Source organism: Haplochromis burtoni, unplaced genomic scaffold (assembly GCF_018398535.1).
Source record: "Haplochromis burtoni strain Fernald_Lab_line unplaced genomic scaffold, NCSU_Asbu1 Contig_40, whole genome shotgun sequence".
NCBI classification, from domain to species: Eukaryota; Metazoa; Chordata; class Actinopteri; order Cichliformes; family Cichlidae; genus Haplochromis; species Haplochromis burtoni.
This window is the reverse complement of record NW_024582401.1, coordinates 53,700-78,699: the sequence shown is the minus strand read 5'-3', so window position 1 is coordinate 78,699 and position 25,000 is coordinate 53,700. Positions and strand designations below refer to the sequence as shown.

Genomic DNA, 25,000 nt, shown 5'->3' with positions numbered 1-25,000 from the left:
TGATATTATGCACTGTAGTTGATGAGATATTCAAAGCCTTCACTCTACACCGAGGATCATTATTCGGAATTCTTCTTTATCTAAAGCATACGAGTTTATTTACATTCTAATAAACTGAATAAAAATTGCAGTTCCTATTTTTATTATTCAGTGGAGCTTTTACTGGAGTGCACTTTTCTCGCTGCGTCTCACTCCTTAAGACATCTTCTATTTATGGGCTTCTTTATCCAATATTGAAGATACTACAAGACCTCAGTGTGCTCCCTTATCCCACAGAATAAGAATAGAAACGGGTAGAAAAATAAAGCTGACAGTAATCGTTGCGACTTGGGGACTATACTTCTGGTTAGCAGGTTGCTTATTCTTTGTTCTCTTTGGCTTCAAGCTTAATCCAGGAGGCTTCTCGGTCTCCTGCATGAATTATCTGCAATAACAGTTCCATAACACACTTCTGGGTCATTTTAATAAACGTGTAGTTCCACTGTTTATATAGCAAGACTGTGTCGCTGTCCTTGGTACTGAACTTAAACACACTCGTGACAGAAACTCTTTGATGCCTGTGATTGGGCAATACCGTCACCTCTCGTCCTCTAATTGGTGGAAACGTTAACTGTGCTTACTATATGTGGAAACAAAAACCTTTATGTTTTAGTCAGTTATGTAAGCACTTTTTTTATGCACACCTGTTGTCAGTAGCTATAATAGGTAAAACTATGGTTAGCCACTTTATTAGTTATACACCTGGGAAAAATGGCAATGCATCACAACACAATCACATAAATCCAAAATTAATTAAAAAAAAAAATCAAAGGGTTTTTAGGACTGGTCATGTCTTATTTGATGAAACAGAGCTCTGCAGTGATTTAGCTTCAAAGAAAAAAGCTGGTCTGGTGTTAGTACAACATGGCCTTTAAAATATTATTTTCTATACTTTAGAGAAAATTCTCCCAGGTAAGATGAAGGCGAGGCCTAGAGTAAGTAAGAAGGATGCCTAATCAGGCGAAGCAGATTCTTCTGGAATATTTACCTAGACAAGGTCGATCCTTTTTGACTCATCCCCAGGAGGTGGCAGCAAGTTCAAACAAATTCAGCCCAGACGCAAAGCTGCATAGCACCATGTCCACCAAAGTAGAAAGCCACCACACATTGATATAAAAGCGAATTTATTAAAGAAAAAGCGGGACAGTTTGTATCCCTTTTTTGTTTTTTTTAACTATACATTATGTGCTATACAACATAGACAGAAACATACAGCCCATAACCGCTGACCAGGTTCAGCTTTAGAGTGATACTTCATCTTTTTATGTCTATTTGAAGGAATTCATTGTCCCAAAGCATTTAAGTGGTCTTCAGACCATAAGCAGCACCCATGTGTTTCACTGACGATTAAAAAAAACAAACAAACCACACATCAAAAATCAAACTTGACTATCACACACGTTTACACAGAGAGGCCAGGGCTTCTCAGAGGCTGTCACAAATACTGACAGTTTACCAAAATCGGAGTATAAATCAGCAGAAGTACATATTTTCCCTGTGAAATATTTTTCAGTCAGCAACACTGCTTCAAAACACAACTTAATATTAAAAAAAAAAAAAACACAACCAAAAAACCCACTACTAACAGATGTTAAAGTACTTATTATTTGAATGTATAATTAAACGCTAATGAGGGCGGGGCTAATAAGGGATTTGACAGTGACTGTAATTTGGGCCGTTAGTGAGCCTTTATCTGCAAATGTCAAAACTTTCACCTCACTGCACAAATCTGACTGATAATTCACTGCTTTGGACTTAAATGTTAATTCAAAGCTTTTCCTCCTTATTAATAAAAACTCAAAGGTTATGAACACGAGGGGGACTTTCTGAGATTTGAAAACTAATAACTGACACATTTCCAGCCTGAATCAATGCTACAATACTTTTTCTCATATGAGGCACACCTCACTTTAATAGACTATTAAACACCACTCTTATCTTTATAAAGTCAGAAAAGCCTCAGAAAATAAAACGGACCAAGCTGACATTTATAAACAAATTATTATTTACACTCTCTTCTTAAAGAAACTCAGAAATCAGAGCGTTTTATATTTCCTGTGGTTTTCTCAGTGAGGAGGAGTGAGGTTGTTGTGGTTGCTGCGAAGATTGTGTTCCTTAAGATGATGCATCTCTTTCGTACGGACACAAAAACACAAAACTAAGGAGAGAAATAAAGTGAAACCCACACTTGCATATGATCTAAATCAACCCTTAACAGTCTTTCCATCGGCTGATACTCAGGTAATCTGATTATTTACAGAAGAAACCGGGTAAAATGAAAATAATGTTGATCCTTAATAAATAAAGTAGTCTGTATGGACACATTCTGCCTGCAAGTGTCTGTGTGTGATGTGTGGTCAAGCTGACATCTTAAAAAAACAAAACAAAAAAGAAACACCCTGCACTGTAAGTAGGGGAGAGTGGAACACTAGGGTTAGGCCGATAAACGGGTGTGCCAACTCTGATCACACTTCTTTAATATTCGATTCGCCTGTCAGTTTTAATGTTCCGACGCCTGCAGAAACACTCTTGTTGAGAAGCAAAGAGCACAAAACTGACAGTGTAATGAATATCGGCCGTATCGGCTGAACCGTAGTGAGAGCTCGGAGAGCCACAGGTGTCGCTGTGTACAGATGCAGAAACAGGTACAGACATTTTTGCATAAACACTATGTACATACATTATGTGTGTTGGGACTAGATTTGGGAACCCTGCCAAGAGGAACAAAGGTTTGTTGTTGTTTTCTCATGAGTAAGGCATGCCATGGAAGGTGGCCCGCTGTGACCCGGTGTGGTGGGGAGCTCAGTCGGACAGCAGCGTTCGTTACCTCCTCCTCCAGTTTACCCAAAGTTCATTTTAGAATTTGAAGAATTCTCACTGGAATTCGAGCGCTGGACTTGCTTCCTTTTATGATCCCGCTCAGCTGATTTCATTGAAGCTGTCTGCTTTGATGTCATTACTTGGCAACTGCCGCTGGTCCAGCAATCCCAGAATGCTTTTTGCGTTTCCTGGATCGCTCCTCCAAGGCATGACATCATCACCTCGACATGAAGCGCCTGAAGTCAGCTGTTCAGCCCGTGTCAGTGATGTCATACCCTGCACTCCAATGTGGGAAGCATCCAATGCTGCTGTTGCAGGATCAGATATTTGACAGTCGTCGCCCTCTGGTGGCACCAATTGAGGCGCGCAGCCTTGGCTCTCTGGCCCTGAAGAGGAAAGGAGTTGATTACACACACACACACACACACACACACACAAAACCCCCCAGATGATCTAATATTTTCTCTGTAAACTATAGATATGTTAGCAGTGATATCATGAAAGAAACCATTTCCCTTAGCAAATAAATAAATCACTGTTAGAAAAAAAGAAATATAAAATGACCATCAATTGCACTCTTGAGCTCCACGCAAGATCTCGCCTCCTGAACTGAGGGTGATCATGAGAAAGGTGGTGGATCAAGCATAAACTACATGACAGGAGCCTGTTAGTGATCTGAAGGCAGGTGAGCCAACACTCAGCAAGAACACCACTGGTAACCCACCATGTGGTAATTTCAATGGAACGCTCAAGGTCCTCCCTGATCATAAAGGCACATGCACAGGCCCGTCTTAAGTTTGCCAGTTAACATCCAAAGGATTCAGAAAAGGTTTGAGAGAAAATTCTGTGGTCAGATGACACCAAAATAGACCTCTGTTGCATGAACTCGACCGACTGTGTTTGGAGGAAGAGAAATGCTGAGTGTAACCCAAAGAACACCATCCCCACAGTCAACCACGGAGGTGGAAATATTATGCTGTGGGGCTGTTTTTCTGCTAAGGGTAAGAAGAACCCAATGAACCTCTGTAGCAACTACATTGGTAGTTGACATTCAAATCAATGTATAACTTTAATGTAATGTGAGTAATGCCTCTACATTAAAATGAAACTACCATAAAAAGTAGAGATTGTTCACATCTTTGAAAAAAGATTATTATTATTGTTATTTCCAGATTATTTCCCCCACTGGCTACATACTGTGGATGCAGCCTCAGACGCATTAGGCCGATTAGGTCATATCCTGACATGCGATTCATATCCACTGAGACCTGGCTACTGTAAGTCACATCAGTTATTTCCATTTAGAGTCCATCTGCACACTCAAAATGCTAAAGCCTCGAACAAATTAACCACTTCTCGGAAAATGCAGGAGTCATCAAATATTTGCAACATCACATGATGCATGATTTTCTGCATTTTTATGCGAGAACAATGCGCATAATTTTAGATTACAGTCACAGATTTAAGTAAAATTTATAAATGGGCCTACTAAGTATTAGAACGGTAATAATTACAGTTTCAAAGGACACCAACTTAATGGAATAAACTTTGATATAGGTCGTTTTGGTTTTGGAGTCTTTAAAGTCAAACCTGTAGTGCTCATTGAAGTCCAGTCTGAAGCTGAGGAAGCGCAGGCTCTCATCGGAACTGGTCATCAGCAACACCAGGAACTGTTGGACGATGCTCTGAGAGGGAGAGATGAAGGGAAGGAAAAAAGTGAAATGAATTGCAATGGCTGATTCCACTGAATACAGTTCATGACGAGCAGCAGCTTTAGGTGGTGGCTCGAGCTGGTACCTGATAGAAGTGTGTTAGGATCCGGAGCTGTGAGCGCATCTTTGGTATGGTTTCCTGGAACTCTTGAATCCTCTTCTTTTCCTCTGCTTCCTGCTCGGCCGTCACTCCCCACTGACCCTGAAAGACGACACAAGAAACAGATGACATAGCATCACTCACTATGCATCCATCTCCAGCCAAAACAACAACAACAAATATACCTCTCTTCCCTTTCATTACTTACCTCCTCCTCTCTCTGCCGCCTCTTCTCCTCATACTGCAACCTGAGGCTGAGTTCCTCCAGCGCTGAGCGGTAGAGGGAGTCCTGGGCGCTTTGAAATTCAATGATTTGGTCAAATATGGCCCTCAGCTGGTTCAAAAGAGACTGGAGATACAATAACAGAGTTTCATTAGGGGTACGCAAAACAGGGAAACAGAGGAATGACTAACAGAACACAGAAATCTTGTGTGTTTGTGTGTTACCCTGCTGTTATTGTCCAGCAGGCATCTTGAAATAATGGTGTCTAGGAAGACGTCGTGGGCAGCGATTATGTGGTCGAGGTCCTGAGCCTGACGCACTTTGTTCCACAGCTCGTCCCAGGAGCACTCCAACACCTGCGCACACATCACAGTTTACTACTGTAACTGATACGGTTTACTGAGGTTTTACAGCCTGCGATAGTAACAGCACTGCTGCTAATGGACCTGACCTCAAAGGTGATGTAGTACTGCATTTGGTGGATGAAGTGGACCATCTCGGAGGCCAGGATGTGACACTGATGCAGCACGCCGGACAACTCTGCAGGGTAAAGAGCACAAGGGCGGGTCATGTTATACAACAGGAAGTAGGCATGCTATCAAAATATAAAGATTACGTACAAAAAACCTGAAAGAAGGATGAGAGTTAATTTCAAGTGAGTTCTCCACTAAGTATGTGTGTGCGTTTAAGTACCAGGCATGGTTTTTAGTAACTTGGCGTTACACATCTGTCCCTTCCAGATGTCAGTCAGCGTGTACTCCATCCTCTTGGCCCTCCACAGGAAATTGAACACCCGCAGGTAGTGGCCCATGCACTCCCTCGTAAACACCTGACAATATACACACAGACAAATGGTAATACTCACATCTTCAAGCTTCCACATGCAAAAAAAATAAAATAAACAGAACATGTAGGAGGCTGTGTGTAGTCACCGTTGAAATCGGTCCATCAACATGGTAGTCCAGACTGAAAACATCCCAACCTGTATCACCAGGAGACACCTGGAGGCCACACAAGATGAGCCATAGTGAGAAAAAGGATCATTCATCATTATTAATTCAATTACTTCCTAACAAGCAGGTGATGATGCTACCTCTAGCAGGCGTACGTCCAGCCTCTTGAGGATCTCAGCGTTATCATACTGGGCGTTGGTGGCCCTGACTGCCGTCTCCAAGATACCAGTCAGATTGTGTTGGTATAAAGTGGTGGCAGGACGGGCCAGCTCTGGTCTGAGATTAAAACATGTAGCATATGAGAAAATTAGGACTTGCAGCTTGATCATCAGTGTTATAGATCAGGAAGGAAAACCATACTTCAGTAGGTCCATAAGGTGTCTGATGAAGTCTCCCTGGCCCAGCAGCAGGTATCTCCTCATGGCCTGCAGGTGCTCCAGCAACAGGTAGTTACGGTTGAGGACATCCAGCAGGTACTTGCTGGTGTCGAAGTAGGCCGCGTCGATCTTCTCCTGGAACGCTCCCTCCAGGTCAGACAGCAGCTCTGCGGCTACGTGAGCAAGAAGGTATCAAATGGAGTTTCTCTGCTGGCTACATTTTACACATTAATGAATGGCGGTCTTTTATATAAGATGAAAAAATTTATGAAACATTTTTAAAAGAAATTTTTTTATATTAGAGTTCAAAACTGCTGATTCATGGACAAATATTAATATGGATTAAAAAAAATGTACCTTATTTATCAAATTATTACAATTATTTATTCCTAAGCGTTTAGATTTTTGCTGTAATTTTGGACTAACCCTCCTATTTTCCTTTGGATTCAGGGTCAACCAAGTCTTTGAACTGTTCTACTAGACAATAAGAGAGAAAGAGAACGTCCTTCAGCTCATATTCTAAAAGCCACAGATCAAACTGGTTAGATGAAGTCCTACAGACAGAATCAATAGACTACAGCTGAGTATACCCAGTTCTTCTCTCCAGTCAAAAGGAGAGAAGGACAAGGCCCAAGAGCATCGACCAGTGTTCACTAAAAACAACAAACGTCAATACAGTGTAATGAAATCAATACGATGAAGACAGAACACACATATACACAAAAGGAGGCTCCAAGTTGGTTATGAGCGTATGCGTGTATTTCATGAAAACACTAAAATTAAACCAACACAGCACTCTGAAAAAGTCAGCAAACCTCTTAACAACTTCACCATACTGGTTTTTCTTCTTAATGTCCCATTATGGGCTGTCAGAAACAAAACAAATGGAAGTATTATCTATGAATTTGCTTTCCTGAGACGCTTACCGTCTTTTGGAGTGTCTGCAGATTTCGACGCTGCCGTGATTTTGCCTGGCGGCGTTCTATCATGGCAAACCTGATGCAGGAAGTTGATGGATTTGCCGATCAGCAGAACCTAAAGGGATAAGAGAAAGGGAGGAGATAGCAGCTCCTTTTCAGTCATTTCACAGTCTCATCTACAAAAGCATGCTCTCTGGCATCCAGTGAAGACATCTGTGATGGCACGCGTACCTTGCGTGCCTGGTCCATGGTGATGAACGAGGGGATCATCGACTTCCTGAGGGAGTACTTGTCGTGCCACAGACGATCGGTCTTCACGTTGGGATCTGATGCTACAAAGAACTATGAACACACACATAGAAAAACACACACTTAACAGTTTTATTTTGCCTGCTGGGTTTAATTTCCGGTGTAACAATCAGATAGGCGCTGGTACGCATGTTGACTTTGAAGGTATATTGACATACGTTACCCCACATTCCCAGTGATATTGATATAGCCTGAGGTTGCGTTACATAATCGTTTCTTTTAATTTCTCTATAGCCAGCACAGTGGTTGCATTTGACATTTTTTCCCATTACAACTAGCCCTCACTGTCCTCCATCAGCAAACAAGCCCTTTCCCATTCCCTCAGAAGTTCTACTAGATGTTGCCGACTTAGTCACCTAATATTGAGACACCTTCATCCACAAAACAAGCAACTTTTTAGACAAACTTCAGCTGCTTTTAGTTGAAGACCAGTACAGCCATATGAGCACAGTTTTCCCTGCATCTACTCCTTTCACTGAGTAGCAGCAGCACACTTAGCTGACTGCATGGCAGCTGATATGCACATGAACGACCAGTGGATGTGAACTAACTGTACTTATCCAGACAGGAAGAGGCGCTTGGCTGAACAGAGTCTAATGTAACATTTGTCACTGAACAAGTAAGTCTATAGTCAGTGTCCAGACCGTTGCAGAGGTTTCCATCCTTTGTCACATTCACTTAAATTATCCATTTACTTCAGTGTCAGTACAGCAGCCTCAACTGGCCGTCTAATGAGGGCGCTGAAGGCTGTGTACAAGGATACATTTTAAAAACTGATATCAACTGTCAGGCTCACTTTAAATTCATTGTTATGAAGCTGTGTGTGGCTGAAATAAGACTTTCACAAGCAGTGTCACTATGAAAACCACAAGGATGACATTTAAATGCCTGATCTACACGCAGAAGCAAACAGCCTTTTTGAATTCTAAAGCCTTAAGTTGGATTAAGTGTTTTTTAAGTAATTATTAAGTTATGAAGGTTTAAAAACGCTGCAAAAAATTGTATAAAAAAAAAGTGCCAAATTTTGATCTACCTGTTTGTGTGCATGCATTGGTAAGCTATGTGATGCTAATGATGTGTAGCTCCATGTCAGCTACCATGCTTGGTTAGTTAAGTTGATTCTTGATCGTTTGTTGTTTAATGACTCGTACTTGCCTGAAATGATGAAAAATGTCCTACTACGCTCCAACTTCAAAGTGACAAGTTTTCAGTGGTAATAAAAATGATATGTATTGTTCTGAAAACACAATGTGGCTGACGCAATAAAGTTGGGCCTAATTCTAGTTTGATTATTAATAACTGCACACTGTCAAATGTGCGCAGTTAAAAGGAGAAAACAGTGCGAATAAGCATTTACTGGCTCATTGCCTGAGAGTTCTGCAATGTTACAACCTACAGTGCCTTATTTATTTAAGCCTTTCAGCCATAATTACAGCTGTTGTTTAGAGTGCGTTTTCACAGGCTGTGTGAGATCTCCTGGGTAATTTCACTCCTGAAAGCTCCAGTAATTTCTAACTCTGTGTTCTTAAACACAGCACTTAAAACCAAAAGTCCAAGCGCTCGGTAATGGTCCGCGCTGGACACATAAATACTGTGTGCGCGAGAGCAATAGAAAGAGAGAAAGGGCGGGGAGAAATAAAGGAGACACATTCATCACTGTGATCTCCATTACACTCCTCTCATCAGTTCTCATTTAAGGGGCCGTCCTGGCTCTCCTCTCTCTGTAATGTTCCCTCTCATTGGGGTCAAACATCAGAGTAGTCAGAGAGAACATGCGCTGTAATTCTCAGATTCTCTGTAAAGACATTCATCTTTCTCATTGAATTTTGATGCACTGCTCTGCATTTATTTTGATTACAAGAGGTTTTTATTACTGCGCAGAAAAGATCAGAGAGGCATGTGTACCTCGTGGTAGGTGTCTTCTAATTCCCCGTCGTATATCCACCTGTAGAGGAAGTTGAGAATGGGGTGTGACACCAGGCTGAGGATGTGTTGAACAAGCGCTCTCATCTGTGGGTCTCCCGTTTTCCCGTAGGCATGAACTGCTGAAGCCAGCTCGCCACCCTTACGACCTAATGACACATAATGCGGGGACACTTAGAATGCTATATTCAGTTTAGCATGTTCACCCACCTACATTAAAACCAACAAGCACGCGTCCACACACCCTGGCAGAAGTCGACGAGGGCGGCGAGCGTTTTGAGCCTGACTTTAGGGTCGTACATCCAGACCAGCAGCCTCCTGAGGGTCAGACTGCTCTCTGTGCACACGGTCACACCCTGGTCATCCTCCACCTGCAGCTACAGCACAGAGAAATTACCTTAGATCAAGCGTCTGCTGATTTTTCCATTACACATTCCCTCATTGTCAGCACTAATTTTGTTTACCTGCGAGTGGAGGACAGAGAGCAGCCTGTAGTACTCCTTAAGCTCCTGGTGGAGTGAGGCACAGAAGCTCTGAATGGAGAGGAGAGGTCGCGGGTGGAGAAACACAGAAACAGAAAGGTAAGCATTAGTTGAGGACTGTGTGATAAAACTGACGTGAACAATTAATTCACATGGCAAATGTGCACACGCACTCACATACCTGTCCAACCAATCCAAAGGCCCGGTCGAGGCTTCTGGCATCAGTGTACTTCCTGACTTTGTTGTGGAGCCAGCCAAGTTCAGCCAGTCTGCTGCTGGTGTCCCTGAGGGACTTGCACAGCACCACCTAGTGAGTCAGAGCAGACATTACAACACATATAACAACATCTGCTTGTTTATTCTTCCACCAAGACCAGAGCGGAGGCAAAGCTATGTCCGTTTGCTAATTTATCAGCAGGACTTGGCAAAAACTCACGAGCTGTATTTCATTAAACTTGGTAGAAAAGTGGGCAAAAGTAGAACCCGTTAAATTTTAGTGCAAATTCTGAGATGCAGCACTGGCTTCGGAAGACGACTGCATTATCATATTGTTCTTCTAGTTAAGCGTATGACAAAAAGGGCCAGCGTGATTTCTAATGCCATGTAGTAGCTATTATGCATGCCATGATTTGACCCTGACAGTGATCCAAATACTGGAATATTTACTCTCAGCTTATTTTTAAACTATAGTATTAGTTTAATATTAGGCCTATGGAAAGGAATCTCTAGCACAGAGTTTATAGACATAATCAAGGTAAAATTAAAATCTTAATCAGCCACTTTCATTAAATCGCTCACTATAATTTACGCAACACATCTATGACTAACAAGGCCGTCTTGCAGCAGACGACCTTGTTTCCAGGCTGAAAAGTTCGCATTAAATTTTCATCTGCTTAACAAAAACCTTTTATCACTGGAGCCTTACAGAGAGCTTAAGTGGCCAAAGCAGCCTCCAAAATATCTCCATCCTTGACTAATATATCTGTGCTCTCAGTGGCTCCGTCTCCATCAGGTGGACGGTGTCGGCAGATCGAACACAAGTCTAAGTTTAGCGTCACGGAGTGAGAATATGGGACAAGTTCCATCTATGGCCTTCCCATCAATAATGTGGCAAAAAGGGGAGGAGAGGGGGAATTAAATAAACTGACAGGACAGACAAAAAAAAAAAAAAAAAGGAAAGAGAAAGTGGGAGAAGATCGATGTGACTCGGAGCCAAAAAGCTTTATATTGATCTGTTGAATCTTGGTTCTAAAGTTCAGTCAACAAAAACAGTCTTGATTTCATATCATCTATTATGCCTAATAAAGAAAAGTGATCTTTGAGCAGCTGGAGCTCCAGGACTTGGATCCGCTGCAAGTCACTGTGGGATGGTGATGATTATTACTCTATGAAATATGTGTACCCTGCTGAGCTGATTGGTCTATTAAGAGCTTTTACAAAGCTAGACGCCAGTTTGGGTACCTTGCTGTCTATTTTGTAGCAGTTATCCTGCGCGCTCATCTTGATGAACTTGCCGTCAATTCCCTGGAAGACGTAAAGGATGTCCCGCACCAGCGCCGCCTCGTTCACCTCACCTGCGCACGCAGAATGTGGAGGATTATATTGTGTTAGAGGGGAAGTGAGAAATGAAAATGAAACTTTAAGATCGCATGGTACATGGATTTCTCAGATAAACTCAAATGTACAACAGGACAGACTGAATGAATAATGCAACACATGACACAACAATGGGAGACACGAGGGGACGTCTGGCTATGAGTGATAAATTGAGAGAGATCTGCTCAGAGCCTGCTCCAGGATACTTCCTCTGAATGCAACATGTTATGTATTTAGAATGTATGGAGGTCAAAAAGAGTTAACTTTTGTTATTAAATGGTAAATGGCCTGTATTTGTATAGCGCTTTTACTAGTCCCCCATAGGGACCCCAAAGCGCTTTACACACCCAGTCATCCACCCATTCACGCACACATTCACACACTGGTGGAGGCAAGCTACAGTTGTAGCCACAGCTGCCCTGGGGCAGACTGACATTCAGTGCATAGTAAATGCACTGAATCTCATGGAGGGTTTTATTTTTTTGGCACGGTCGTGCAGACCTGAAACCCACACTGTATACATGTCACTCACCGGCTGGGTCACCATCTCGGCGAGGACGCACTACTCTGGCAGCGGGGACCGGAGGCCCGAGGGGTGGCCGAGCGGCGGGCGGAACCATAGCGGAGCTGGGCGAGGAGCTTACAGGCAAAGTCCAGGCTAACCGTGAACCCAGAGGCTGACTGCCTCCAGCTGCAGGCTGAGGTGGCTGGCTGAAACACAACAGCACATTTACTTTAGTTATGGCTGAGCCGTTCTGGATTTTTGTATATACATTTACTATGCACTGAATGTCATAATAATTAGTGATGACGACCATGTTCATGTTTACAAAAGACTGATACTCTTTTCAATGGAACAGTTATACTGTTCTGATCGAGTGGCGCCTTCTAGGGCTGAAAAACTAAACCAGCATGGGCCACTGTAGTTCCTTTAGTGGCCACTTAAGGCTCACATTTGCCAAACTATTCCCCAAAGCCTCGTTAAACATGTTAAAACAACCAACTTAACAGCATCAAAACCCTTCTTCCAAAAACATTTTCAGTCTAACCAGTCATTAAGAAGGGTGTGGTTGGCTTAAAGTCTAGGGCGTTTCATCTGTTTTTGCTGACAGTTTTGCAATCACAGCCAGCTGTAAGCAGCTGCTGTCTGCTGGACCTCACCTTAGATAAGTGGAGTGACTGAACTGAAGCTCTTAACTGTGCTGTTGGTGCCTTTTAAAGAATTTTAAATGCAATTAACTGACCAAAATGTTTGTGCTTCAGTTTTGATGAGTGAAATTAAATTATTAGTCCATTACTAATTAGCAGGTCCTTGTGTCTATACGCTGGTTACAGCTCCCTAACTAAGCTTCCTAGTGTTAGCTATTAAATTATACTGATTCTAAAAAACACAACGTGGCAACAGCCAGGATGCAAATATTGACAAAATAAGAGGTCATGCGAGTGAATACAGGATTGCCTTAGATGGATGTACTGTGTTGAAGTGGTTAGCACTGCAGAGTAAGAAGGTCTTGGGTTCAAATCCACTGGCTATCTGGGCCCTCTGTGCAACCTCAAGCTGGTGTTGCCGCAACCGCAGCACGTGTGTGCAATCGGTCAGTTTTTTATGCAATCGTAATCTGCCAGACTCACAGATTATATAAAGGGAGATGTTGAAATGTTATAAACAGTATAAAGTGCGTATAAATGGTATGGAGCTCACTGTTTGCATAACGCATAAATGGGACCTCAGCCCTGCAATATACTGGTGACATGTCTAGGCTGTACTCTGCCTCTCATCCAATCACAACCGGGACAGTGTCCCACCTTCCCCAAGACCCTGAATTGGATGTGGAAGAAAATGGATGATGTGGCTGACAATCACAGCAAAGAACAGAAATCTCACAATCAAGATTTGAGTTCAAATTTGGAATTTCTTTGGGAATTCAGCAGTTACTTTTTGATCCCTTGGAAAGTACTGGAACAGTCATTAAATAAAGCAAGCCCAGCACACATCTTTGTACTGTTACTTAATTATCACTGTGTGTTGTCCAGAGCCATGGGAAAACTTGATGTTTTCAAGAGGATAAATTGCCTTTTAAAGACTTTGTAAAGGTGAACCCAGACAGCCCAATGGTCACTGTTTACTAAAGGCCCACTGCATTATTAATAAGAAAAAAATGGGACTAAATGGCCGTTAAACTGTGTTATAAGGGGTCAGGCTGAGAGGAAAGAGGCAAGTTCACTTTCTGCTACTAAATGATACCTCTTGTATCTCACATAGGGCTTCTCACACAAACACATCAGAAAAACAACCCTTCACTGCAGAGCTTTTCGGGGCTGCCTAAAACCTCTGGTACATGGCTTTGACATGGAAAGCTGAAGTGTTAACAAGCTGATATGAAGATGCTCACCCTGCAAGCAGTGGCTGTGGTGTTGGTGTAGGTCCGTTCAGTGTGTAAACTCCTAGACTTGAAATCCCACTGGTCCCGACACTAGCTGACAGGCCGGTGCTCCTCTCCCCATAGCTCAGGGCCAGGCTCTGCGGACGGGTGCAATAGAATGGGGTGGAGTGGGCGTCCCTGGGGAGGGCTTGGGCAAACAGTGCCCCGTAGTTTCCAACCTAGGAAGTACAATCAGACATTGAAGGTCTCCAGAATCAAGTATCAAGCATCAGTGCATATACACACGTAATCACTATGATCCAAAAGCTCGAGCTTTTAAACATTCAGTTTAATTTTCTTTCTACTCTTGGCTTTGTATGATATCACAGAGAGGGGATATCCTTATATATTCATCATGGCTCATAAGTTGCTATAAGCACTGAAGCTTCCACCATCTGCAGTTCAGATCATCTGTTTGTAAAGAGGTAGCCAGTCTGATGAAACCTCACCTGGGGTGTTGACGCAAGGGCAAATGTAAGATATATAAGAATGACTTTTAACTCTGATTCATGTAAAGCTACTCTAATCTAAAAGATTTTAAGAGTTTTTAAGTGTGTGTGTGTGTGTGTGTGTGTGTGTGTGTGTGTGTGTGTGTGTGTGTGTGTGTGTGTGTGTGTGTGTGTGTTCCCCACCCTGCTGGATGGTTTGCGGGGGTCTTCAGAAAGGCTAAGCAACAAGTAGAGAACTGACCAGCGATGCTTTAGAACACCCTGCAAACAGGAAAACAACATTTTAAAAAAATACCACCTTCAAATCAGTTCAATTTGATCTCATTTACATAGCGCCCAATCACAACAACTGTCACCTCGAAGCGTTTTAAGGTAAAGACCCAAAATCAATACAGAGAAAACCCCAACATCAGACACCCCTTATGGCCAAGCACTAGGTGAAAGTGGGAAGGAAAAACTCCCTTCTAACAGGAAGAAACCTCCAGCAGAACCAACCTCAGGGAGGGGCGACCATCTGCCATGATTGAGTAGGGGTGAGGGGAGTGAGACAGGACAAAAAGCACCCTTTGGAAGACTCTTTCATTTAATAAACAAAACAGTATTATTATCTGGAGGGGTGACTGTGGCGACTAGTGAGACTTATTAATAAACAAATAAATTAATATACAATTAATGACCAGTACTGTGTTATCAGCCCTTCAGAGGCTTACTCTGAACCAAATTAAACAGGTCTCTGTTTTATGCAAGCAGGCTGTATCATGAGTCAAGTGGGAAATTGTTCCATTAAAGCTTTAATACCTCTGTGGGTAATAATACCTTTCAGAGAGAAATCCAAATACCAACCTGTGTCTGAAGTTTCCTGTGCAGCTCCGAGAACAGAGCTGCATCCGCTTCTCTCCGCTGCTTCAGCACTGCAAGAGCATTAAGACCGACTGTGTTAGGTGGCGTTTCTCTTCCATGAATGGCTCATTTAACAGATGAACAAAGCTGGAAATGGTTCTGTGCCAAAAAGGTTTTTAAATAACAAAAAGAAACTCTCCACAAATGGGATATTGTTAAAACTGCAGACCAAGACAAAGAAAAGTAGGAAATGTATTCTGGAGGTTCAAAAAGAAAGCCAGCAGACTGCAGCGCCCTTCTGAAAGCCCAAAGTTGCTCATCAAGATAAAGCATGCTGTGTTTGTATTTATAACTGCCCTCATATTGACAACCAACCCTCCAGCTCTGGTACATCCTGTCACTGCTGGCATTTAGAGCTGCAAGACAAATGCTATTTCTTTAGCAGTCACTGGAATACATTATTTCATATGCTCAAACTCACTCAAAATTAATTTCATTTAAATGTCTGACTGTTTCACATCATTAACCAATATAAAATATCCAGTTATCACTTTTGTGGCAATGTTGCAATTAAAATACACAAAGACTAAGCAAAAACTTCTCATAAGTCCACCTGGGATAAATAAATGCTGTACAGTAAGTGCTGTGCTATTTTGGTTTCACAGTCTGCAGCAAAGCTTGGATCAATGTTTTCCCACTAATGGTGTGACCTTGCTGCCATTTAAGTCAAATAGGATTCTGTAGTATGGTGGAATAACGATTTTCCAGCACATGTATTAAAGCTGGCATTCTGACATAAGGGGATCAGATGTCACAATGACTAAATGAAGTAATATACAGTGGATTATAATGGATTTGCTTTCACAGAGGGAGGGAGGAAAGCATCAATCCAAATGCCACTCACGCTCTTTCTTTATCTTCTCTGACACCAGGAACTCGTCTCGTTCAATAGTAGGGGCATAGTTACTGCCAATGACTCGTACTGCGTACTGGAACTGGTGGGCAACTTCAGCTGAAAAAACAAAACAAAAAACAAATATCAAGACATGACTAACAGCTTGAAGGAATGTACAAATGACAGTGTGTTGACTGGGGGATTTTTTCCCCTGTTACATCATTACTTTACTTATTTTCCAAAAGCATAAACAGGATATAACAAAATGAACTTACAGACCAGGAGAGTGCAGATTTGCCATTACTTTAATAAGGATAATGTATGATGGGACAGTGTTACTAACACTTTAGATACATATTTTAAAAGCTAATTTTCATTGCAGTTGCTAACTGCAAAGGTTTTGGGCCTTTGATCAAAAGTGACTTAAAAAAACAAAAACAAAAAAAAACACTGCTTCTGCCTCTATCTACAACAGGGGCCTGCAGCTAGCCAGGCAATTGCATCCAATTTACCACACAGATTAGAAACAGAGCTAAGTGGCTAGCAATCTAAAAGATAACCGAGAAAGGCGAAGCACTTTATTTGAGCAAAAGTAACGGTGTAAGACAGCGACTCGTGGAAGCACCGTGAAGCTGTTCAGCTGGATGTGCAGCATCTGGCCAAGCCAATTGGCTGACAGATACGCGAACCGAGCCCCCGCTACGTCCCGTTTTTCCTCACAGCTAAAGCGATAGCCACATAAAAAGAAATCAATATATTTTCTTAATAATTTAAATGTGACATTGTAGTGACATGTTTACTCCCGAAGGCCTTAAGAAATTAATAAAATCCTATCTTCAATTCGGCAATTGTCCGAAAGACTGAGCAGCAGTTATTTAAGTAAAACTTCAACCGTTTTCTGCAATATTCAGTCTGCAAAACAAACCGGGTGAGTCGGCGCCCGCTGCTTAAAACGTTTAATAAACAGAAAAATCAGAGCGGTCTAATGTGAAATATTAATGCCGAATTTGCCACTGGAAGTTAATCACTCACATACTGCTTCGTGTGAAGCATGTATGTTTAATAACAGGACGCGAAACAACAAAAAATAGATTTTTTTGAATGAGGTTAGGTTTGGCAGTTCCTGACTACTACAGTAGTGCAGTAGCGCGAAGCTTGCTAGCAGTAACGGATGTACCTTCGCTTTTCCCCGTGATTCTGCAGCAGAGGCTTTGGAGAAGGACGTTTGGCGATTTCTGATCCAGGGTTGCCATGCTCTCCGTGGCAAATGGGCAGTGTGTTCCCCAATAAATGAATAAATGTGAATGAATAATATGAACTAACTCAAATCCCCCACTACGAGCAACGCCATTTTGACAACTTCAGGCAAGCTAGGAAGAATTTGACAACGACCAGCGCCATTTGCCTTCAAAATAAAAGCATACATGTTCTTACCTATTTCTTTTAAAAACTTGCACAACACTAACGAAGGCTCAATAAATTATGTACACATCAAAACTAGAAGCACTGTTCCGCAAAAAAAATAACAAGACGATAATACATACGACGTCAAGAAAGACGAGGAAAACAAGATAACCAGATCAATGAATATGTAAGGGGAACTTGTAATGTAAAAAAGAACCTTTTGACTGGTAAGTAAGACCAAAGGTGCAACATGTATGCCGGATGTTTAATTATCTACCAGTCCCATTAATAAATAAATAATGAACGGCAAAAATACCAAAACAACTAAAAGCCTATTTATGACATATCATTAATAAAGTTGTTACAGTTTAAACCAAAATCCATCACGTAGGTTTTATTTTGAAGGTTCAAACAAGAAACCGTGGTTATTATTTCTATTTTTACGGCGGACTTTCAACAGAACCCGCCGAAAAGCGTCTCCAGGAAACAGGGCGCGGACAAGTGGATGAAAATATTTCCCTCCTGAAACGTGGTGCCATGAATTATTTTGTTCTGACCCCGCTGACCTGCCTGTTACAAACCGATGCGTCACGACAGCAGTAATAACTTGTAATAATGAGTCTAAAATATTATGAAAATCTCTTCTCATTTTAAACCGAGCTTGAAAAAGTGGATGAGATTTGAGATGCAAAAGGAATATAAATTTTACCTTTCAAATTCCTTATTTGTTGTATCACAAAACTTTAGTTAACCTAAGTAATAAACAAACAAATGAATAAATAAATAAATGCGATTATGTGTAAGTTATGTGTATTTCTGACATTTTATGTAATGATTTCAGCACCATATCTATGGATAGCACCAGTCTGTTTTATTTTATTTTATTTTATTATTTTTTTAAGTTAAAAAAAATACTAAATATCCCACAGTTAACTGAAACACCCAATCAATAATTACTCTTCACAAACACTAGAGCGCGCATGCGTTCACCCCCGGTGCCAGAGCCACCACCTGGCTCCACGTGACGTAGATGAAAGAAAATCTCTTTTGGCCGCGGCGCGAGACAAGAAGATTATTAGTACACGCGCAGAGGGGGGAGAGAGAGAGAAAGAGGGAGCGCGAGAGAGCTGGATATTAGTTTGGCTTCTAGTCTTTTAGGAGGAGCAGCTCGCTGCCCGTGTGAACTGTCTTCAAACTGTAGAAGACGCACAGACAGACACTCCCCCGTTTAAAGCCCGTTGCGGGGTCCGTAGGTGAGTTTGGAAGCGAGTCCTTTTTTTCCAATTCAGGAAGAAGAAGACGGGGGAGAAGAGAAAGTCATGGACAGAGGAGTAGAATTAAAAAGAAGCTAGCGCCCGCAGTAAAAATAACCTTTGGAGGAGAAAAAGACAGAGAGCAGAAGAAGTGTCCGGAGAGGGAAGAGGAACAGGATGGGGATGGATTTCAGCACTCTGCGTACTCTTATCAGCCGATATGTAAGTTTGTTTTTCCTTTTTTCTTTTTTTAAAAATTAAATACCCTTATATTCACATTAACACATGCGACTAGTTGCCTACAAACCAAAGACATTTCCATTTTAAATCAAACCTGTGAACTTTTTTTGTTATCACCGTTCGTTTAAAATTCCGACGAAGCGGCTCTCAGAGGATTAGGTTTCAATAAAGGGAGTGGAAAGCAACTCACTGAAGAGTGGTTGGGAAAATTCCCCACACTTAAAAAATCGTGTGACTAATTAACCTTTATCAACTTATATATTTTTTTAAACTTTTTTCCCACGTCCCTTTATTTCAACTTCAACAATGACATTTCGGCAGTTCTAAGTTACTTTTTTAAAGTTCATTGCTCCACAAATGACACTAGATCCCCACTACTCTGATCTTGAAAGCACATGTAAAATGCATCTTTCACTGATATTCTTTAAATATATATCAGCTATTTATGTTGAAGCATGTGTTAAATAATAAGCTCCTCACATATCTGTTAGTGCTGAAAAACATTGTGTATCTATATATATATATATATATATATGTCGAAATGTGAGAGAGATATTATTTGGTATGTACAAAATTGTTCCAAGTACTTTTGCAGATACTGTTCAGACATCTTTAAACAACAAACGCGGTGTGATTTGAATGAGTGAAAGGTTGAGTCACCTCACAGTATTGGTAAGTGGTGGGTGGGTGACTACCTATCTGCTCATGGCAGAACATGCCAAAAAATGCAGACAGGCAGCTATTATCATTCATGTCATCGTTGCCACTCAGTCTCATTTATTATGCTACCTCCCAGTAGAACAAAATGGAACATGAATTATGTAATCCACTTGTTTTCTCCCTGCTAGTCAAATCGATGGGCAGCATCTATATGGGTTACATTAGGCTCGGCAGTAATGTGCTTGACAATAATCCAGACAGTGCGAGCCCTGCTCACATGAGAGCCAGTGAGGTTTATACCCAACCTATACCCCAGCTCCGTACTCAGCTGAAGCTTAGGCACTGCTTCCCAACTGTTGCAACTAGCTGATTAAATACAATTCCCTGCTGTGTGGAGGGTGAAATGGAGCCATGTAGCTAGAAGCATGAAGAGAGAAGCCGGTGACTGGTGTAGGATGTGGGATGCTGATGAGGTCTGCTGCTGTAATTGGTCTGGATAAATGCTTTAGGTAAATGGGTTAGGGCTAAATTGATTGCATTGCTGCTGTGGTGGAAAGAGGCTGCTGAATACTTAAGATCAGGGTCAGGAACATCCATCTGTTTGTCAGATGAAGGATTCTCCCTGTGACCAAGTCTGTAAAGTGAAGCTAAATGTAAATTCAGGCTTTATACTATTTCTGCTATGATGTAAAGAGCCTGTGGTACGAACAGGCTGCTAAAAACATACTAATAACAAATGTTTGTAGAGTATTTAAATATGACAATTGGTTTAATTTTCAGGTGTTTATAATGACATGTAAACACAGTAATAATATGCCTAGTATCTTAGTCATGGTCTCATCTTCTGAGTTTTCTAAGTATTTCATGTATAGACTTGTTTGTGGCTGTAATTCAGAAACCAGTCTCCTTTGAGTCTCTGGGCTTTGGGCACGTTGAGATTTGTTTCACAAATAGACGTAACAACTGTGACAGATTTTACAGCCGGATAAAGGATCCCTGTGATTTCACAACAGCTCAACAATAAACTGAACTGAACTATGAGAGAATTTTCATCATTAAATGTTAGTGCGTGTTTCTATTAACATGCCGACACGTGCAGTAAACATTTAAAAAGCAGCCAAAGATCAGAATTGAGGTTGTGTGAATTTGTTAATTATGATGCTTCACACAGAAACATTAAAAGGCCCGCTGTGCATGTACTGAAATTTTAGTTATTCACTCTATAAATACATCAATGTTTTCGTGCAAACAGAGTGCAACTGACAGTATTGGGTTACGTACAGTGCATCTTTGTTCTAAAAAAAGTAAATATTGTGTCAAGGCTCATTGTTTCTTTAAATGAGGTGGTGTGAGGAATGTTTAGAGTGGACGCATGATGAAAAATATATCTGTACTGTGGATAATCTACTGCTTTGTGTTTAAAAAGCTGTGCCATCCGTCTTGTGCGATGTCAGTAGAAGCCACAGTAAATTTTATTATTGCGATTGTGCCAAAACTTTCTCTGTTATGCTACAGGTTTGCAGAGGGAAAGTACAAATGAAATAAACAGGTTTAACTGGGGTTGCTTTGTACCTGTTTGTTACCTTTTGCTCTGCAACAGGGTGTGGATCGTGGTGGTGAAAGTCAGTCTCGTCAGTCGCTGCCGCCTCAGATTAGGTAAAAGCTAAATGATGTCATATAAGCCTACAGTATAGCTCTCTTTAAAAGTGTAACATGCAGAGTTGTTCATGTAGTGGCTGCCTGTCCTGTCTAGACCAGTTTAAAATCAAATGTGATGCTGGTAGCACCAAGAGCTCTGAGATACAGTGTAGTTATTCCAAAACAGGTGGCTCACCCTGTTTTGTTCTTTTCCTGAGTTAATTTTAGTCACTGAAATTCTTAGAAGTACTGTTTTATATATTTTCTAACCTGTCTTCAGTGCTCCTCCTCAAGTCTTTTTTAGGAGATATCAGGAGAAGCACTGTTTAATTGGATTATATAACAGAATTATAAAAGAGTTAGGAAAAAGCACAACGCTACGGTCAGCTTTCTGTCTCAGGAGTGGCACAAAATACAAAGTTAAGTTTTCTCCAGAATTAAATACTTAGATCCAGTGACTTTGTGTCTATCAACGCAAATCACCCATAATGCTGTATATTGGGTGTAACGTCCCAACAGCAGACACAGCTGCTGGTGCAAAGGGACAGAGACAGATATCAGCAGAGCAGCTGAACGTAAATGGTGTTAAGTTGTAATATTTGCCCTTTTTCTCCCCTTATAAATTTCTTGTGTTATAAAGAGTCAATGACAAGATAACGGTTGCAACAGTAGGTTAATAACACACATTAGTAATACACTGGAGCATATGCTGAAAATGTAATGGACAGGAGTTGCACAGCATCTCTTTACTTTCACTATCTGAAAATGATACCAAGCCAGCTGAAACTAGCTAATAACTGAACTTTAATGGTGGCAGAGAGTTCTCAGTCCGGCTCTGCTCCAACTGATTCATCCCACACAGCACGTTTGTATTGGTTTGACCTCTTGTGGACACAATACAAATATTATAATCATTTAACACTGTGCAGGTGATTTTCTTTCTTTTTCTTAAGGAACAATGAAATGTTATTTTGACAGCCTATGTTTGTTTGCTTAGCAAACAGAGTTCAGTGCATCTTAGCAGAACTGGACTGTTACTGTTACTGTTACAATGAAAAACAGCAGAGTTGCAAATACCAGGACACTGAAATGTAGAACTGGAGCAGAAATGAGATCTCACTAGTTTCCTGACAGTTGCCCACTAGCCACTTTATTGGTTCTTCTGAAGGATAAATACCTTGCTATATTTTAAAATAATATTAGTAGGCATTCAAAGCATTAACCATCCTTTTGAAGGTATTTTCCTAAATAATCAAACCAGACTAGAAAAAAGACAAACTAAGATTATTTTGGTTTACAGGCTGAGTAAAGTCAGACGTCATATCGGGTTGACATCTTTGGAACTCGCAGTTTGGGAAAAGGGTTAAAAATCCTTTAAATGTGCTTTTCAGTGCTTTTAACAAAACCCATGCTTAGCCAAGTGATTTTTAGTGTAAAAGCATTGGGCTTGTGCAAAACCATACACTCACACATGGACCAATCCCATATGGAAAATAAATAGTAAAAACTTATATGATTTACTCATGAAAGTGGCCACTTTCAAGTGAGTTTTCACACTTGTATGCTTTTCATACAAGTTTCACACAAGACAGATACAAACTTTATAAGATTTATATATATCTTTTCCATATGGGATGGACCAAAATCAATATACAGCATTTGTATTATTTAGGACTACAATTATCATTTGGTCAGTTATTTTTTTGATTAAATAAGTAAGCTACTTTCAGCTGCCCTCTTGCCACAGGGGGTAACTCTGTGGGATTTGGTTTTACACTGGATGTCCTTACTGACACAACCTCAAAGGAGAGATCGGTGACTCCGGCTGGAATCTACGGTAACCAGCGATCTTTTTCCTTTCCAAGCAAATTATATCACCAGTTTTTATCATAATGTTAGAAAGTGGTTGTAAATCTTATTCAGAATAAATTTCATATTGCTACATTACACTACTACTAATACTACTTTGTAGACTGTAACTGTGAAAATCAAACAATACTGGACAAATCCAAAATGAAACAAACCGGAGATATCATGTTCGTGTATTAGGCGTGTTCAAGAAGCCACCCAGCATTCCTCTCCAGCTACCTAATGTGGCTCTCTGAAAGTCCCGCTGGTCTCTTTTTGGCTTCCTGCCTTCACATACTAGATTAAAGGGTTACTGCTGTTCACTATACCTTCACCCACTTAATCCAGTTTGCAGCTATACTTTCAGATCTAAGCTTATCACTAAACACCTTACTACTTATATTCAGCCTAGTTTTATTTTCTAATTAGCTCACTGATCAGCAGGCTGTATGTGAAGTATGCTAACTGATCCATGCATATGAGGCCATAATAAATGTTCACGTCAGTAGTGGCTGATGATCATGTTGCTGTCTCTATAGTGTCATTCATGCACATTAGTAAGAAGCAGGTAGATGGGATAGTTGTAGCCAGTTGACGCAGAGGGCATCAGATCATATGAACTCCTTGGCTCCAAATGCTTGTCAATAATTCATTAGTAGACTGGCTGACAATGAAGACTGATGTTTGTGTAACTTGTTTAGGAGTCTGCTCACTGTGGGGGCTCAGGGATGCCCCAGGTGGCTTGATGGGATTCCAGAGGGTCCCCATCTAACCACTGTGTTTTAATCACTGCAGGATATAATTTTACAACCGAGGTTTGGTGGAAACTGCAAAAAAGTCCTATGCTGGCTTTTCTAACTAATGCCCTCACAGAAGAGTAGAGATGGAAGACTTCATTGTGCAAATAAAGTCTAACTTGGCTTAACCATAAGGAAGTGCCTAAAGGTTAAACTAAGGTAATCAAGCCTGAAGAAAGGGTTACAGTCGTGAGTCCTACTTAATACTACTACTACTTAATAGTACAACAGTCCATTTTTACGTGCTTGGGTTCAAACAGCAGAATTCACACTTCAGGAGTGCCACTGCTCTTCAGATTACAGCACTTGTGAATGAAACGACTTGTAATTTCCTTCTACATTGCATAGGCATGCCATGATATGCCAGAAAAAGGCAATTTTTATGCTAAAGAAGAGTCAAGTTGTTGTGATGCTCAGTAGTGGCTTTTGAAGTTTACTCACGTGTAGCCTCCTCCTGCATTGGCGGGTTTCCTCTTAGTGACCCCCATGCTAACAATTAAACAGCTGCTCAGCCATAATGTCGCAATCCACAAGGTTCACCTGGGTTAACCTCTTTAGGTGAAGGATTCACAGGCTCTCACTAAACCATCTGGCCTCAAGATTGTTTTGCTGCTTCACTAGTTGCTGCTTCTTTGTTTATCTGCATTAACTCCCAGGACTTACTAGAAAACCTAGGTGACAAGGAGTAGTTTGGAATTAAAAGTACTTTCTTAATATGTGTAGATTGCACAAATATGCCAGATTCAGAAGGCAGGGAAAATTTCCAATTTTATTTTAAACGGTTGAACATGTAAAACTATTATATGAGTCACATTATGTTTTTCAGTATTGAGCAGATAAACCTTCCGCAGCCATGTTGTATCTTTACAACAACATTCTACATGTACTTTAACAACATCTTTCTTTTCTATTGGATATGGCAACATTTCCTAAATTCCTTCATTTAAAATGAAGGAATTTCAGCTAGTAGTCCATCATCACCTGCTGCATATATCCATTGATATGTGACAAAGTGAAACAGAACATTACTTCTTTCCTTGTGCTATTTGGATACCTATTCGAAATCCATAGCCGTTCAGTTCTGAATTAATTCAAAGGA

General features: G+C 41.0%; 2 protein-coding genes across 9 annotated transcripts in view; one reads left to right on the top strand and one right to left on the bottom strand.

Annotated features, from left to right (window-relative positions):
- Window positions 1-1,146: 1,146 nt before the first annotated feature.
- Window positions 1,147-17,440, bottom strand: tubgcp3 (tubulin, gamma complex associated protein 3). 3 transcript variants are annotated; one of them, XM_005920080.3, is made up of 23 exons: window positions 17,239-17,440; window positions 16,071-16,178; window positions 15,170-15,237; window positions 14,510-14,587; window positions 13,848-14,056; window positions 11,987-12,165; window positions 11,320-11,432; window positions 10,040-10,165; window positions 9,841-9,909; window positions 9,621-9,753; window positions 9,359-9,525; window positions 7,376-7,486; window positions 7,151-7,259; window positions 6,208-6,397; window positions 5,988-6,123; window positions 5,827-5,895; window positions 5,588-5,723; window positions 5,346-5,434; window positions 5,119-5,250; window positions 4,880-5,020; window positions 4,657-4,773; window positions 4,450-4,544; window positions 1,147-3,245 (listed from the first exon to the last, which is right to left on the bottom strand). In XM_005920080.3, exons 1-23 carry the CDS (start codon window positions 17,312-17,314, stop codon window positions 3,179-3,181), a joined length of 2,718 nt encoding a protein of 905 aa, XP_005920142.1. In that variant the 5' UTR covers window positions 17,315-17,440; the 3' UTR covers window positions 1,147-3,178. The 3 variants fall into 3 exon arrangements, with proteins under 3 accessions (XP_005920142.1, XP_042075827.1, XP_042075828.1); XM_042219893.1 differs by lacking the exon at window positions 1,147-3,245 and having other exon boundaries at window positions 3,263-4,544; XM_042219894.1 differs by lacking the exon at window positions 1,147-3,245 and having other exon boundaries at window positions 3,263-4,544; window positions 9,621-9,747.
- A 1,083-nt stretch (window positions 17,441-18,523) lies between these two features.
- Window positions 18,524-25,000, top strand: part of atp11a (ATPase phospholipid transporting 11A) — a 53,083-nt gene continuing 46,606 nt past the window's right edge. For 3 of the 6 annotated variants that reach the window (XM_005920083.3, XM_005920086.3, XM_005920085.3), the window contains exon 1: window positions 18,525-18,940. In XM_005920083.3, coding sequence (XP_005920145.1) covers window positions 18,896-18,940 — 45 coding nt within the window. In that variant the 5' untranslated portion in view covers window positions 18,525-18,895. Of the gene's footprint in view, window positions 18,941-25,000 lie in introns of all 6 variants that reach the window. The other 3 variants (XM_005920084.3, XM_005920082.3, XM_005920087.3) reach the window with 2 other exon arrangements.